The following is an 18,730-nucleotide window of genomic DNA, read 5'->3' as shown; positions in this document are numbered from 1 at the left end:
GGATCACCCTTACACTGAGACGCTCTCGTTAAGAGACAAACAGCCTGTTTCAAAGCTGACAGTTCCCTACACCACCATGAGGCCAGCCTCTCTTGACCTGAACTGCGGGGAATCGAACACTCAGCAGCATCAATGAAAGCTGCTGACTATCTGCCAGGTCCTCCAAATTCAAAGACTCCGATCCAAAACTCAAAGTCTGAGCGATAGAAAGTTAACAAATTTTCACCAGTCTGCATGCCTGTACAGAAAACGTTCCCGCAGAACTGGAAAGTTACATCAGTAGCGTTCACTCGAACCACCAATAATCTCATAAACATTCAATTGATGATTGCTTAAGCAGTCGTCCACCACCTTTCAATCACAAACATTGGCAGGAATAAAAACCTACCAATGGTAACATCGATGTTTGTTCCACCAAACAGTCAATGCCCATCTATCATACCAGGTACATTAAATACCTGTATATCTATCATATTGGGCTAAAAAGCCCTCTATTAATTCACCGCGCAATCATCAGTGAAACCGCTATGCCACAATAATGACTTCCTTTTCCTGTTTAGCCTGCGGTAATTACTGTCATGTATTACTTCAGAAGATGAATGAGGATGATATGTATGAGTGTAAGTGAAATGTAATCTTGTACAGTCTCAAGTCGACCATTTCTGAGATGTGTGATTGATTGAAACCCAACCATCAAAGAACACCAGTATCCACGATCTAGTATTCAAATCTGTATAAAAGTAACTGCCTTTATTAGGACTTGAACGCTGGAACTCTTGACTGCCAAATCAGCTGATTTGCGAAGACCAACCCACCACTAGACCAACCCGATGGGTTCACAATAGTGACTTATCATTCACAATCGCACCAATAAAGATTGGACTGGTACCAGAGTATTGTAGGAGTTTATCCCAGATCTGAAGATGACATTCAGGAGGACTTGCAGCATATAGATGCAAGTTCTGAACATCCATACTGACAAAAACATGATTATCTGAAAGCTGTCGAATGAAGATACACTATGTTTTCAGAGCTACAAAAGAACTCTTCCAAACAGAGAAACCTGGCAGTTCACCAGACACAACTTATGGATGCTGCAATAAAACAACATCCAACCCTATATGTAGAGCAAACTCACAGAGCTCAATTTGAACTATATAAACACCCTGTGCATTTAACTGCCTGAATTTAACCATTTAATGTTAATGAGGTCAAGTACATAAAGACAGCTCACAGTCTTTACTATTGAGAGTTCTCGGAATCCTTCCGAAGACGATTACAATTGGCACAAGTCGAAACTTTTGACTTTTTGGGACACTCATTTCATTTATGTCCCTCATTCCCACAATGAGAACACACTGCCACAGACTGTTTACATAACTTTGCCCTATGTCTATACTGGTAGAAGAATTTGAAACATCACTGAACATCTAAATACTCTTTGACCTTGCACGAAGAGAAGTCAATGAACAATCTACTTTCTGAAATGAAGCTTTTGAAAAGATCAGAAGTAACTTCAAACACACCATGGTAGTTCTCAGCCTTGCGCCTACCCAATTTAAATAACTGACATTCATCTTTAAATGCCACTTCAATCTTCTGAGTATTTTACACTCTTGAAAGTCATTAATTCCTCCTCGGACAATCGCCGATCGATGTCATAAACAATGACCCTGGGACACCTCTTCCTTTTTGGGCGATTTTCATGCCAGTTTTACCGACCTTGAAGGAGCCAAAGATTACCTTTATAGTCTCTTTGTAATCGGCGATGACAACTAAGCCCTTTTTATCATGAATTTTCAGGCTCGACCTCTTCTGATGAAGGATGACCTGAAATCCGTCCCTCATTGGGTCCTCTGTATTGGTTTTCTCAGTTATACATTCCTTGAAGTTGACCAACACAACCTTTGGCTGTTTTTGGGACAGACTGGCCTCCCTTTTCTCTTTTAACATCTCTGTAACTTTTCCGCTGAGACCGCACTGGCTGTGAAACCAGAATGGAGATGGAAACAGTCTCTTTCACTACAGCTTTTCTAATCTCAAAAGGCTTAGTAGCCAACTTTTTGTACCCACTAGCCAGAGCAACAACAATACTTAAAATCCTTAATTATGGATGGAACCTTTCATCGTTGACAAGGTAGTCTTTGGGTTTTCAAGGAATTGCATCAATTTCCCTTACTTTTCCTCAAAGACTAATGCAACTGATCCTGTGACCTTCCCAGCCGCCACGTTCAATTCATTAATATTATTCATACTCCACCAGTCTGAGAGGTTCCTGAGATCCCTGGTCTAGACTCATCCTCTCCAGAAGAGGCACAGGAGTAGCTGAGCCCCACCTCTGCAATAGGCTGAGGAAGATTACCATGCCTGGGCCTACCAGCCCTCTTTCCCACAGTATCTGACATTTACACTTAACACTAAAAAAAAAACTCAACTAAGAAAATATAAATATAAATGTTATGTTTAACATAAATAAATGTTTTAATATAAATGTTAACTGACCAATAACATGCTTGTTTATAGACCAATGAAAAACAATCGGCCAGTAGCAAGTCACTTGCACCTAAACCAGGTGGTTGCCAATGACAACAACCACTAAAACACTAATTAAGATAAAATTAAAAATAAATAAATGTCAGAAACTGAACAGACCACAAAATAATATAACCAACATCAAAACAACAGAAGAAACTGTAATTGCACCCGGAGATTGGTTTTAAAGAAGTCAAACCACCCACCAAGGTAACCTAGAAAGACTGTTAGGCTACCTTTTCTTAACCTCTGGGGCCACTGTTAGGTATTTACTTCCGAGGATGAGATGAATGACAATTTTTGTAGCATGTGAAAATGCCATGCCTGACTGGGATTCGAACCCGGGACCTCTGAATGAAAGGACGAGACACTACCACTTGCACCACGGAGGCTGGCAGCCTATGCAGTTAGGTAAATGAAAATAAGTAATGGTACAATAAAAACTCTGAACAAAAACAAAACCAATGAAATCTAACCCTAGTAATCACTAATTATTAAAATTATAAAGTTGCTATTGAATAATGTTTTTTGTAAAACAAATTATCAGAGCCTACATAAACACAACCTTCCTCACATGGATTGCATATTAAACATCCAAATATTATGTTGAACAAAAACACTGTATTTGCCAAAGTTTTTATTCAGAAGAAGGCTGCTCTTTAGAAAACTTGTTTGTAGTATTTAACATATTGTCAGCCAAATGTAAATTTCTTTTTATATCTCCATACTGCTGGTGGTTCATGGCTTTCCTTAATAATATTCATTGCTGCTGAAATTGCGAAAACGCAAAATTAATTTTTTTCAGTCTAAATATAGATGTAATAAATAATTGATGATAAGATAAGTTTACGTAGAAAAACTATCTCTCTTTTTGAGTACGTGATAATCAGTTAAAATAATATTGTACATTGAAGTTTATTCATACATTAATTATGTATAGGTCATCTCAGAAGAAGCAAAAAAATTATTAAACTTAGTGAACAATAACATAAAATACTTATTACCAACAAAAATGTTTTTTTTTTATAATTATTATAATAATATTTATTATAATTGTTATTAAAACAGTAAACAAATATTATGTAATAATGCAAAACAAATTATGTTGTTTTATTTCAACTTCAGCTGTATATGGGTTAACTTAGATTTAATTTTAGAATAAAACTATTTTTAAATAATCAAATAATGAAAATATTTGGATATTAAAACTTACCACAAGTTTTTTTTGTTTGGTTGATATTGACTTTCCCAGCTTTAAGTTTGCAGCAACAGTCATCGCTTCAAAAACTGAGAGTTGTGGCAGTAATTGACCGGCTTGCATTATGTAACACGAAATTTTACGGAATGGTCTTAAGTTACGTATTTTTTTATTGATCATCACTGTTCCAGTTAGGCCACTAGTTCTAAGAAAGAACAATGTCAGATTGTTTATTAAACATGTTTTAATTACATATGTTAAATAGTTGTTAAAGTAACTAGAACAATATTATGCTACAAAAGTTTCTTGGAATTATCTAATTATTCAAATTTCCTCCACATGGTTTTGGGAGTGTAATTTTGTTTCCCAATTTAAATACATCCTGATAAGATAGTAGCAAGATAAATATCAATAAGAAATTTTTACCCAGTATTATTAAATGTAGGTCATTTTAAGAATAGATTCTTCCATAACTGAATAACAATAATAACCATGTAATAAAGGCATCATATGCCAAACTAAGAATTAATTAAGAAGCAAGAATTGATGTCAGCTGAAGAAGATTCTTTATATTAAATAGCATTTAATAGTACTGCAAATGTAATCAAAAAGAAGATACGATTAAATCACTTAACCTTTAACCTATTAACCTTTTAATACATTATATTTTTTGCATAAAGTACATAATTTTACATGTACACTGTACTTCTGAACTGATGCAATATAGACATTAAGAAAAAAAGTGAAAGAAGGACTAGAGGTATTTGAAATGCTGGTAAAAGTGGTCGTAAAAGGTGAAAACTGAAGAGAAAAATGAAATGAGGTTAGATTAAAAAAATAGTAGCTTAATCAGAATAAGAGGCCAAATGTTTAGGATACTCCAGAGAAAAAAGGTGTGGTTAAAACACCAAGGAAGATCAGAAGAAGGCACAACATAAACAAACCAGGTTTCAGTCAAACATTATAACCACTATTTGTATTTTCCTAATACCAGATGCTTGTGTTACATACCAAACCCTCATTCCAGTTCTTTCCATAGGCTTATACTGTATAATTTTCCATTCCATTACTCTGTCATCTGGTATATGAGAACACAGGTATTAGAAAGTTCTGAATCTATCAAGTCATTTTCCTGCAATACAACTTTATCCTTCAGATATTAGAATATCTGGTGAAGCAAGGAACAATTAAATGAGTCTGACATGTCCTAAGAATACAGGAGGATAGAACATGAAGAAAAGTTTTTAGTGAAAAACCAAATGTAAGAAGGAGAGGAAGCTCGAGAGGGAGATAGATGATTTGAGAAAGATGGGAGTAAGGAAATTACTATAAGAATAAGAGACTGTGGATGATAGCTAAGGACTGGGATGTTTGAGTGTAGGGCAAGAGGCCAAGGTCTTTCATGGGCTACAACACTGAACAGTAAGTAAGTTTGAATTTAGTTTGATATCCATGACATAAACACTACAGTAATTTTTTTTAAATGAAACTTATAAAATTCTTAGAAAATTATATTGTAGTCAATTTTTTAAAAAGCTTTTTAATAAAATTGATAACACTTATTATACAACATGTGCGTGAGTCATGAAATTTTACCTCAACCCTAGGAGCACATTCTTGGGATACATTTGAAACAAAAATTCAAGTAATTACTGTACTATACATATTTTATTAAATTTACTTAATATTTAATATTGATAAATTACTATCAGTAAGGTCAATCAAGATGTAAGAAAATAATATTACCAGTATTTGCAAGCATTTGCACTTATTTAAGAATAATTGAACCACAGCGTCATCTTGTATTCTCTGTGCGCTGCTAGTAATATTTTCTGCTAAAGTATAGATATAGAATTTTGCATTACGTGCAGTTTGTTTCCGCAGATTGGTGATGCCTGTTACCTTGTGATGAGAAGATGTGTTAGTACTTTGTTGTTAATAGTATGTTCATCGCCTCTGAGTAATTGAGAGCATGTCTTTCCGTGATTCACAGTGAAAGACCTGTTTTTTGTTTCCAGGTACACCGGTTTCTAATTGACATAGTGCAAGAGATATAATCATGTAATTAGGGAGACAGGATTTGGTAAAGGACTATGAGCAAAGCAGTAAACCATTAGTTAATGATGAAGAAAAACTGCAAGACATATTCATTGATATGTGACATAGTCCTGTCAAGTCATACAAAAATTAGTCCAACAATAAAAACAATTGCACACAAGACAGTTCGTAAGAATCATTTCCATGTAAAGTGAAAGCAGTGCAAAATTTATTGGCTACAGACAGTGGAAAGCAAAGTGATGAAAAGCAAACTGTGAGTGGTAACAGTTTCTAGTGGATAATTCTGATAATATTTTTGACTATGTTTTCTATATTGATGAGACATGATTCTGTTTATCAGGGTATGTGCAAGTGTTGAACTCGTGTTTATCGTCTGCCAAAAACCCACATTCTGTATAAGAAATCCTCTACATGACCAAAATGTTAGGCGTGTGGATTGCAATGTCCAGGAGAAGAATAATTAGCCCACTTGGCTGGTCTAATGATTAACTCGTCAATCACAAATCAGCAGATTTCAAAGTTGAGAGTTCTAAGGTTCAATTCCTAGTAAAGGCAGTTACTTTTATACAAATTTGACTACTAGATCATGGATACTGGTGTTGGGTTTCAATTAACCACACATCTCAGGAATGGTCCACCTGAGACTGTTCAAGACTACACTTCATTTATATTCATCCTCTGAAGTAATACCTTACGGAGGTTCCAGAGGTGAAACAGAAAAAAGAGAGGAGAAGAATAATTGGCTTAATTTTCTTCACAGAAACTATAAATTCAGGTTATTATTGTAAAATCATTCAACGGTTCATGGGACTGCTAACCAAGGATGAAATTAATAATGTTTGGATTAAACAAGGGCGTAACTGTGCAGACAGTGCATGAAATTACTGCAAGAGGTTTTCATAGATGGAATCATTTCTAATGGCCTGTGACCATCTTATTCTTCAGACTTATCCCAGCAGATTTATACTGCTGGGGTTTTGCAAAAAGTAATGTTTATCGAGGTAACCCCTACAGCCTCCAGGAACTTCAAACTGCTATTCCTGATTTCATCTAGAACTTTCCACATGAACAACTTGTGAGAGTCTTCAAGAACAAGAAGAAACGCTTGAAGATATAATTGGATGTTCAAGGAGACAATTTCCAGTAACTACCTAAAGGTAATTGATATTAAATATTGTTGTACTATTGTATAATAAGCGTGTTACTTTTTGAACAAACTATACTTAGAATAATTATGTGTGTACTGTAGTGTTGTTGTTACAATGGGTTTTACATAGACAGTCAGAGAATTTAGTTTAAACAGTATAAGGTAAATCAATCATACGTTTAGTAAAGTTTATTCAATAGTAATGTTGGGTTTTGGTTTGGTTTGAATCATAATTTTCAAGCATGCCATGTGTTTTCCTTGTTTTACATATTTCTTAAACTTGTATTTTTTATGATTGACTGATTATATAAGGTTTTTTCAGAATTAAATTATCTAAAAATCTTTTCATAATATGTTTTGGCAATTTAACAAAATTAATTTGCTTCAAACCAAAAGGTTTTTTACTATAATTTTTTTGAGCTTATAATAATTTTTTTAATTTTTTAGGTAAAAGTTATATATAAACCACAGACTTTGCCTTCGTAATTTGTTTCCCAAGAATTAGTATTAATTAACCTTTGGAGCAGAAATGGAGTAGAAAATCCTCACTAGCCCTTAACTGAAAGAAATAAGTAAAATTTCCAGGCGTACTGTTTGATTCAAATACCCCTAATAATGATCTCCAGGTGTAGGGACAAGACTTCATGAATTACTCTGTATAGTGATTAAAAAGTTAGTAAGTGCACAATTTTTATAACACAGAAGAAAAATAATGTCTGTCAAAAATATGTATCAATAATAAAACCCAGTCTCCTGGATCAGTGCCGCTAATGGTTCAGTGATCAGTTTTTAATTGAAAATCATTGGGCTAAATTTAAAAAAAATATTTTACTTCCTTAATTTTTGAAATAATCATTATTACCACAAAAGAAACAATAATTATTTAAATAAAAAATATTTAAATGAATTCTGACAGGTACTTAAAAATACATTATACAGACCATTTCAGTATAAAATAAATTATAAATATAAAAAATAATTATTAGATAAAAAATAGAAGTGTTTAAAGTGGATATTAGTTATTTAAATACAAACACATGAAATAATGGATATAAAAAATTACTACAATATAATTCACAATTAGAAGCTGTTACAGTAGATAATATACGGAGGTTCATGCGCAGTTCAAGGTCATATGAAGCTACAGGTTGGTGAATAAATGTTGCCTCGGGCGTGTGACGTCAGAAGTTGGGGATGCGTCGGTGCAGTCGATCCGTTTAGGTCAATGATTCTCAATCTTTTTAGCTTCACGACCCCAGAAAGTAAAAATAAATATAAAATGAATATTTCGCTTCTTCCCAACATCAATTCAATGAAACCACCGGACCCCGGCCTTAGCCCATCACACCTCGTGACGTCATATGGCATCGAATTGCGCTTCCATCGGACCCATCGATCACGTCTAAATAGATCGACCGCTTCGATCCAATACACTTCTGACGTCATTTGCCCGAGGCAATATCTCTATATCGACCTGCGACGTCATTCGACTTTGAACTCTCTACCACATGTAGAGTTTACGGTACTCGTGGGAACAAAATTCAAAGTGTACAAAAAAATCCTATGATGGTTGGTGGTCTATCTGAAAAAAACAGTCTAGTGAAAAGACATCGCTCGGCGTTGTCTGACGAGGATAACAGTCCAGAACACAGTGTTAATTTAAATGGTGACAAATCAAGTCTGCAATGCAAGAACATCAGATTTGTAGTTCTTAGAAATAGTCAGGAGGGCGGCTCCCTTCATAAAGTCTCGCCTTTCCTAATTAACAAAGTAGTAACGGGTTTAGGTGGTTCCCCAAAGAACATTAAGAAGTTACGAGTCGGATTGATTCTGATCGAAACACATAATGACGAGCAGAGTCGATCTCTGTTACGTCTGACTAATATGGGTGGTATAAATATAAGTGCAGAATGCCGTAAAACCCTAAATACAACCCGACGGGGGGGGGGGGGGTAATTTTTTGCCGAGATCTTTTGGATATGAATTTCACTGAAATAGCTAGCTAGTGAGCTTCGTCCCCAAGATGTAGAACTGAAGCGAATAACGGAAAGGCAGAGCGGAATGGAAGAACCCATACCTTCTCTTGTACTGACCTTTAAAAATAAAAATTCATTATCTTTCAGTTCGTGCACGACCTTTCATTCCCAACTAACGACGATGTTTTAAATGTCAAGGGTATGGTCACACTCCAACATCTTGCTCGAAAACAGAGATCTGTGCACAATGTGCAAAGAAAGGCCAAGAAGATGAAAAATGTGCTAACTGCAGTGGTTCACATACAGCTCGTTCTCGAGAAGGCAATTCTCAGAATCTGTACGGAACAAAAACTATCATTTCCAGCTGCACGAAGAAAATATAAAAAATTAATAAACTAATATAACTTTTTTAAACCTGATATTTTTTCTTTCGCCGTCGCAACATTTAGCACCAATAAGAGCAGGTAACCAACAATGCGAATCCTGCAGCGGGCCAAAAAACTTTCAGATGTTATCTGATCAAATTTCATCACTTACAGCCACTATTTCAGAGTTTACTAAGATGAATAAAAAGTCGATAATTACGACCAGTGAAACCAACAGTGCAATCCCTCTGAAAGCTCCTGTCCCTGAAGTTTACCTTTAAAACCTCGGACAGGGGTAAATACCGCTGGTGGTAAAATACCAAATAAGCTTCCTATTAAAGGAGCTCATACAACCACCACCCCTGGGATGTGTGCAAGGTCCCATTTTTAAAAATCTCCCCCTCCAACACCACGTTTACTGGAGGATATGGTAGAGAAACCGCCCGATCCCAGGGCATCGGAGTTTCCTAAAATTTGAAAAAGAAAAACCGAATCGCATACAACTAACTTTTATATTTTCCTGAAATTATTTATAACTACCTTCACTTATGAACATTATTCAGTGGAACTTTAGAGGTCTTCGGTCCCGCATTGAGGATATTAGAGTGTTGGCGCGCGCACATGAACCACTAATCATGTGTTGCCAAGAAACACATCTTCTACAACAGGATACAGTAACTAACATTCAGAGGCAATTCTAGTGAGAGATACGACTGTCTAGTAGACACTAGAGAGAGTGGTGGAATTGCTATTTTCATGAAGAAAGTGTCGGCTACAAGGATTCCACTAGCCACCCTTATTCCTTCTGTTGCTGTGAAGGTCTCCATTCCCTTCAAATTGCATATCTGCAATTTGTATCTGTCACCAAACTCTTGAGTTCAATTCTCTAGAAATGTCAAATCTTCTTGCGCAAATCCCATCGCCGTCGTTAATAGTAGGAGACTTCAATGCCTACCGTATTTACTGATGCTCATCTTTCTGCTCCTCTCGAGGAAATATAATAAGAGTAAACAAAACTTGGACCTTTGTCTAATGAATGATGGGTCACACACATGCATGTCCTTATCATCTGGTACATTGTCCAACATCGACCTCTCCGTACGCTCACCGAGTTTACTCCCTCATCTTAATCGGTCTGTTTGTGATGACTTTCACGGCAGTGATCACAAATTAATTATTGCTTTTGGTGTCGACCGCGAGGTGGGAAAAAAGGCCACGGAGATGGATTGTTGAAAACGCGGAACGATTATGATAAAGCCTTCCCATCAGTATGACGATGACGCAGACATCCTTAATCAACTTTCCTCTTTTACGTCCATGATACTTGAAAATGCTGACAGATATATCCTACAAACATCGGGTAAACCTAGACGTCCTTCCGTTCCACGGTGGAATGATGATTACCAAAATGCTATTAGTAACCGACGGCAGGCAGTACGCAAATTTAAACGCAGGCCTACAACTGAACATCTAAATTTATACCGCACAGCTAAAGCGGTATGCTTTCGAGTATACTTGGACGCTAAGAGGAAGGCATGGACGAAATACGTGAACACTATCTCACGCACTACTCCCGCTTCGTGGAAAAAGATCCGTGCAATTTGCAGATCACCGAAACAATCTATTCTCGGTCTTATTCATGAAGGAGAACTCCTTTCTTCATCTTCTTCAGTGGCAAATATCTTAGCAAATTCTTCCACTCAGTGTCTCTCACTTCATCATATAATAATGAGTTTCATGGGTACAAGATGCAGATGGAAGTATTATCGTTAAACATTAGTGATACGATTGGCGAATTAAACGCCCTATTCGTATTCAATGAGTTGTCACACGCACTTAAAAACTCACGTGACACTTCCCCTGGACCTGACAACATTCGCCTCTATGCTGTCACACCTTCCTAATTCGGCGCTATATCTACTGAACATATATAATGGTTTATTGGCCGAACAAGTCTTCCCACCCGGTGGTCAGAAGCCATTGTCGTACCGGTACTTAAACCTGGTAAAGACGAAGAAAACCCCTCAAGCTACCGCCCTATCTTCTTGACAAGCGTTTTATGCAAAGTGATAAGAGAGAATGGTGAACCGCAGGCTTCAGAACAGTGTGGTTTCCGACAAGGACGATCTTCCGTTGACAAATTAGTATAATTGGAAACAGCTATTCAAAACGCTTTCCTTCTTCGCCAGCGCCTCGTCGCTATCTTCTTTGATATCAGAATGGCGTACGATACGGCCTGGCAACATGGCATTCTAAACGCCCTCAAAGAATGGGGAGTCAAGGGCAATATGCTTGCTTTTATTCGGGGTTTCTTAAATTACCGAACGTTCCGTGTTCGTGTTGGAGACACTTTCTCGGGTACAGTCATCTAATCTCAATTTTCTGTACTTGGTAAATTAATAGAATTTAAATGTATAATTTAACAATTTTTAATATAATTTAAATTATTCCTGAATGAAATGGTGCTGAAAAATTAATCGATATAAAAAAACGTAAAAATATATATTATAGATTATTTTATTAAGAATAACTAGAAATAAAATAACATAATCGATCGTATTTACTTGTATCCGGCTAAAACATCCATGAGTGTACTCTTTCCTGCACCTGAAGGCCCCATAATACCGACAAGTTCACCAGATTTGAATTTCCCTTTTAAATTACGTAATATCGTTTTGTTTCCTAAACAACAAAGAGATAACGATTTAATAATTAAATTTACATAAATTAGATTAGTTTCATGAATTATTATTAATAGAATAAATTCTTCCTAATAGAATAATAAAAAAAGGTAAAAATTTACAATGAATTTAACCGAGTATGTCCATACAGATGTAAGGTTATGTATTATGAAATTATGTTTCCTTATTTGTAGCATAGGTTGATAATTTGGGTTTCTATATAGATATTTAGCTTTCAGTATGATAAACATTTTTTAGAAAAAATTCTAAAAATCTTATTTTCTATAAATCTATTTTACATGTTTTTATACACACACACACATATATATCTCCAAAATATGTGTATATATATATATTTATATAAATATATATATATAGAATAAAATAAGATTTTTAGAATTGCTTTAATAGTTTTCACTAAACCAAAAAAAAATTGATTGCAGATAACAGCCACTGAAGTGAAGCACGGTGGTTCGCCATGCTGTGTTGCCACTGTGTTAGCGCGGTGGTGAAACACAGCTTATGGTGAAGCACAGTGTGAACAGACATGTTCGTTGAAAAAGGATCATCAAAAGAAATACTCTTTTAAATTACCAGATGAAAAGATAATTCAGGAAAAAAAATAGAGGATTTAGATATAACGTTTACTCACATATTGATGATTTATAGTTTTAAATGTAATATCAATTTAAAGTCGATTTTATTATGATTTTTACATTAATATACAAACAAAATTAAAATAAAATTACTGAATATTTGACTTAAATATTTTAATTTTTTTATTTAATTTGTATAAAATACATAATTATTCACAAGTATAACTATTATTATTTTTATATACAAATGTAACTTTGTAACAAATTTATAAGTTGTAAAAAATTGAAAAATCTTTAACTTTCAAAAAAATGGAAAAATATTTATTAAAAATCTCATAAATAGTATAGCTCGATGAGCTTCCGTAGAAGTAGCCCCCTTTATAATCAATGATTTTCTTCTTCCTTTCCCGTAACACTTTTACTTCTTTCTTTTTATTGGAGGTTGATGAAGTTGTGACCCCTATATGCCTTAAAAGCTGAATTAGTGATTAAAGTGCTCTCTGAGTAAGGTAGGTGCCCGTTCTTATTTCTAGTTTCCCTTTTTCATTTATTGTACTACTCACAATAATACTTTTGAGTACTCGATGACTCGATGATAAAATTCGTTAATCGAATCGTTTGATAAAACACCTTAATGTATTGCTTTAAATTATATTCAGTACAAAACTGACATAAATTTAAGTCGTTCTATCTCTTCAATATTATTTTTATTTTTAATCGGATTACATATATTCTAACAATCATTATATTATTTTACACGCACATCATTCAGCAGTCTACTGTTATTTTATTCTTTGGGATCATTTCTACTCTTTGGTTATCAGGTTGTATAAAAAATAATTTCTTAATGCGTCTTCTAGTAGATGAGAATAATTAAATGTACGTTTGACTTTTATAAAAAAATGTTAAAGCAGTAAAATGTAATATTTATTTAAATCACAGTAAGAAACCTAGATTTAGTTCGGGTTTACTAACTGCTTTAAGACAATCGGTACCTTAAGGAAGGAACTGCATCACATTTCCGAAGAGGTCATCTGAAAGTAAACTCCTTGCATATTTAAAGCTACTTTTTTACAAACAAAAATGAGCTTTAAATAAATAGAATCAAAATTACTTTTTAAAATACTAATTATTACCTTTTATTCTTCCATCGTAAACGGAATAATTTACATCAGAAAATTCTATGTCGACTGCAGGCCGTTTTGGAAGATGTTTTAGAGGACATATTGAAATACTATCTTTACTTCCCAATGAATTTTGAGCCCCAGATATATGAAACAGTTCAATTACTCTGAAAGAAAAAAAATACATTAAAAGAAATTAAGTTCTAAAAACATAGTAAGAATAGTTTTATTGTGAATAAAATCGCTATAAAAAACACCAGCCAAAACAGACATGGTTTAACTAACATCAAAGTATTTTATTACAATATAACCTCAAGATGAAATGGTATGAATAGGTGGAGTCAGTACAATGCGTATTGCTTTCAGCTTCTCTGTTATTTATTTTACATTATTAATAAATAAAGAATGTAAAATAAAAACATATCACGAGAAAGACTGTTAAGATTACGGCTTTCTATATAGCGTATATATTTCTGTAGCTTCAATATACCAAAATTATCATGCGGTAAATTAAAAATTAGTAACCTGAGCCAAAAAATTAAAAAAACAGAGCAACCAAAACGAAACAAAAGTAATCACTCTTCAATTAAAATTAACTTTTATTCAGGAGTGAAAATTAATAACACGTTTCAATAAATAACAATATTTTGTAAACGGTCTTTACTTTTTTTCACTACTTTATTGATAATTTGAAATTCAAATTTTTTTTTTATGACACAAAAAAGTACCAAACGGTAAAATAAAATATCTTAAAATAATTTAGTTCATAACAATTTCAGTTCCTTTTTTGATCATCGTTAACGATCGGTTTTGCTGTTTTCACAGTCATGTCAGTTGAAATTTCAGCTGGTGATTGTTAAGTAACAATTTAAGAATGCGGATGAAAGTGTGTGTTCGTTTAGCATATCATTGCTAACTGCTTTTACATATTTCATAATGTTCAAGGGTGTTAAGAAACGGTCATTTTTCTGAGGTGTAGCATATCAAGGCTGTGCTTAATATTGATGAATCTCTGTCAACGATGTAGTTAGAAAATGTTGGCTTTACACTGTTGTTACTTTTAAATGTTTATTGTATGTCTTGAGTAAACTGAATTGTAGGACAAAATTGTGGTTGTCACAATCAACACTTGTTTTCTTAAAAACAAAAGAGTTTTTGTGTGAAACTTCGGTATTAGTGGAAGGCGCAGGGATCGCGCTTCCACGAGTCGGTCAATTTGATAGTTGAGGGTTGTACGCGTAAGTTATAGGTGGTCGTGGTCGAAAGAGTACGTACGAAGGCGATAATAGGTTGTGTAAATAAGCTGATGGGTATATCTGCCGAGATACTTGCATCGGTGGCGTCCTGATAGAGACCTAACCGATGACTGTGCAATATAATTAATTATAAAATTATTATATTAATAAATTAAAATGTTAATTTAAGTTAACTGAATTTCTATAAACATTTGTGTAGTTCTTGTAAAATTGTATTGATATTCTCTGCTCAAAAAAGAAAGTTAATGTGCGATAAAGATATATTTTTATCGTACTTTTAGACATCCAGTAAATCTAAATGCATATCCAAGTTTGCATAAAATAAAATAACGTGCTGTCATCTGGCCTTCCATCGATAATGAATGAAGTACTGTAATTTGTAGTAGTACATAAAATTTACACAAATTTTACCGCGATTAAAGTTAGTATAATTCAACCGACAGTCTACATTAAAATTGAACTCGCATTTAATATGACTATTTTTAAGAAGTTTACGATTAAAATTTTATTACAAGCTAATAAAAGTTAAGAATAAAACAATAAAATTTATATTTTCCTTGTCGATTACGTATTCTAACGACCAGATATATAATACACGTTTTTGATTATATTACAGTCAAATTAAACATTCTTAACTGTTAAAATTGTATCCTTAAAGCATTTTTAAAAAACAAATCGATCCGTATTCATTTATTTTACTTTCCTATATAGATAACGCTATAGCAAAGATGCAGCTCTAGAAGGGAAAGTATTGTAATCGGTCCGATTTGGGCATATGGCGATTTCACCGGATCTTGACGTTTTATCACCTAAGGAACCCAGAATATCAGATGTTAATCTTCATATGTACGCGTGTGTATATCGGTGTCGGCCTCTAAATCATATTTTATCTCCGGAACTACTAGACCGATTTTGACCAAACTCGGTCAGATTATTTCTATATATGGGGCACTAATGCCGTTAAATTTTCAACTTAGAAGGTCAAGGGGGTGAGGCTGTAGAGCAAGTTCACCCTCAATATCTGAACTGATCGAGGTCATTCGTTATTCTTAAGCTCATTTGTTAACGATTAAAAAGTAACAATATTTGCAAAAAAAGATTTTTCAAACTCGCACCCCTTTCAAAAAAAAGCTGTTGTAGGCAGCTGCTATGTTGTGACGTCACAGGTGAGCGGTAGAATTAAATAAATGAATAATATGTAAAGCGTAAAAAAGTAAGTCGGTCTGGCCGGGTCTCTATGTCGATCGCCCGGTTGACCGTACCTGCTGCGTAAAGCTCCACGGCTGCCGACCATACAAGCGAAATTTTTTCTATGTAAGTTGTGAAATTACATTAGTTTAGTCGGTGCCGACTGTCACCGCTAGTACTGCCACACCCGCGCGAATGAAATACGGAATGCGCGCGCGCTTTACTTAGAATCAATGAATTAAATAAATGAAAAAATATTATATTTAATTAAAATGATAAATATTTTTAATTAAGTTGTGTGTGTAAGCCATGCATCAGAACAACTGTGCTGTGAGTTTTTTTTTACTGTATTAACAAGTTAGTTTTTTTTTTTACTCGTACACTTAATATCATTTTTTTTACTTCTCGGGTAATTGACCGATTTGATATCGTTCTACATTCCTTTCTGTTTGCTACTAATCTTTTAACCTCATTATGTACACACTCTACTGTCTGTTTCACTTGTATACTAATTGTAGTCTTCCTCTACAGTTCTTCTTACGTTCTACTTCATATCCCTCCTGTTATCGAATTGCCTACATCCAGATGTAGACAACCCAGACATCCAGATGTCTCAATAAATCCCTACCGACCTAGAGACCAATAATTGTCTCTTTGCCAGATTTTGTCACAAATTGTTTCCCTTAATTGTCTTAAGAACTCTTCATTTTAAATTTCATCAAGTCTTCAAAAAATCATTCTTGTAACTTGATATTTCAAAACCCTCCATTTTTTCCTTCCTGTTTTTCATATCGTCCGTGTTTCACTATACATATACTCCACGTAAATATTTCGGAAGTTTATCTTTTCAGTTTTTAAATCTAAATTTGATAGCAGCAGACTTTTTTATTACGCGTTATTTATTTCATCCTTTACCTAAATAAGAAAATTCTCTATTTTTTCCAATAGAATAAAAAACCACGGTTTTGCTAGAGTATTCTTGAACAAAAGCACATTAAATTTCAAAACTCATTCTAATTTCATAATTTTTTTATCTATCATCAGAATGATACTTGAAAATAATCTATAAAATATAATAATTTATAAAGAACGATAATAAAGTACGGAAACGGCTTCGTATTTCAAAACCCAGGGATGTTAGTAGGTAACAAGTGCGGACCTACATAGTTACAAAAGTTACTACTTTATGGTGTGTTTAAAATTGTTGTCGGCAGTCTTGGGTCCGCCATATTGAATAATATATCTTAAGTATGGAAGCCGTTTTCATACTCAAATATCATTCTGTATATAATTTTATGATGAAATAAACACTTAATTATTGTTACTCGATGCGTATAATTAGGTAATAGTTACAGTGTTATGTGGTTTACAATTATTACATTAAAAATTAACCGTTTCAGTGATAACGACACACGTAGCATACACTACGTGTTACAAGCGGCATAGCATATCCTTTATGAAAGATTTATTTGCTAACATTTTTATTTTACACTACAGCATCAGAAAATCTTTCATAAATAAACGTATCATATGTTAATCAAGTTAATATATGACCTTTGAAAATCGTATGAATAATACGGAAAAAAGTAGGTGATGCTAAAAGTTTACATTTATACCTTATAATTGGAGACAAATGTTGGCTTTTATTAAAATGTACAGAGTTTTATTTTTAGCCAAAAATTTATTTTACATGTCGGTAAGTTTACTTCCTACTTTTTTAAAACAAGCTTTTTACGTTAAAACAACATAAACGTATACGTTGTACGCAACATAAAAGTACATGCACGCTTAAAATTCATTACAGAAAAGGTACTGTATTTTTTTATCGATATTTTATTTAATAATTAAATAAAATATCGATAAAAAAACTACTGCTGCTAATGAAATGCGATTAAATGTTTCTGCATAATATTGAAGCATTTTATATTCGATAACCGAAACGGTAGTCAAACGTTGAATCGTTAATGTATGCCGATCTAAAATAAAATAGGAACGCAATTTTTTTCATAAGATTTTACGTTACTTGAAAAGTCTTCACAAATAGAAAAAAGCTTTTTATTATTTCCGTATACAAATTGTTACGTTTTCTCCAACAAGTTTTCCAGTTACTATCCGTAGCCGGGTCCGGGTGAGTGTATAGACAAATGCAGTTACTATTACCGGCTTGCCGTGCACGATTTAGCTGCAGATGTAATGATTTGCGCGCATTATAAATGTAAATGCCACGCTCAACTGCGATCTGAACCCAGAATCTCCAGATAAAAGGCTGATTTGCTACCGCTTCGTCACGGAGATCGGCGGAGCGGTAGAATCACGGCCTATTCGATTATAAGCCTCTTCCTTAAAAAAGTAACCAAGGTATGAAACTTTATATATTTTTATCTCATTTCGCACGAATTAGGCGGTTACCTCCTGCCTTGTTAAATGGGGATCGGTCACGCAATTTATACGATTAGTAACGGCATAATATACCGACACGGTTCGAATAGGCGATATGAATAAACAATGATTATCGGCTATTGCAGTACAAAATACATTACCATTTAACTTTGTTAATCCGTAGTGACCGGTGAAAGGGTAGTTTGGATTACTGAACTGAACGATTTGAG

General features: G+C 34.1%; 1 protein-coding gene across 1 annotated transcript in view; it reads right to left on the bottom strand.

Moving 5' to 3' along the window:
• The window catches only part of LOC142326375 (ATP-binding cassette sub-family G member 4-like), a 115,966-nt gene that overhangs the window by 37,738 nt on the left and 59,498 nt on the right, over positions 1-18,730 (bottom strand). The window contains exons 3-5 of the mRNA XM_075368832.1: positions 13,690-13,844; positions 11,841-11,958; positions 3,746-3,935 (exon numbers count right to left, since the gene is read on the bottom strand). Coding sequence (XP_075224947.1) covers positions 3,746-3,935; positions 11,841-11,958; positions 13,690-13,844 — 463 coding nt within the window. The remainder of the gene's footprint in view (positions 1-3,745; positions 3,936-11,840; positions 11,959-13,689; positions 13,845-18,730) is intronic.

The sequence above is a fragment of the Lycorma delicatula genome, chromosome 6, assembly GCF_047948215.1.
Source record: "Lycorma delicatula isolate Av1 chromosome 6, ASM4794821v1, whole genome shotgun sequence".
In the NCBI taxonomy this organism is placed as follows: Eukaryota; Metazoa; Arthropoda; class Insecta; order Hemiptera; family Fulgoridae; genus Lycorma; species Lycorma delicatula.
Note: the sequence above shows the minus strand (reverse complement) of the source record. Positions and strands in the feature narration are given on the sequence as shown.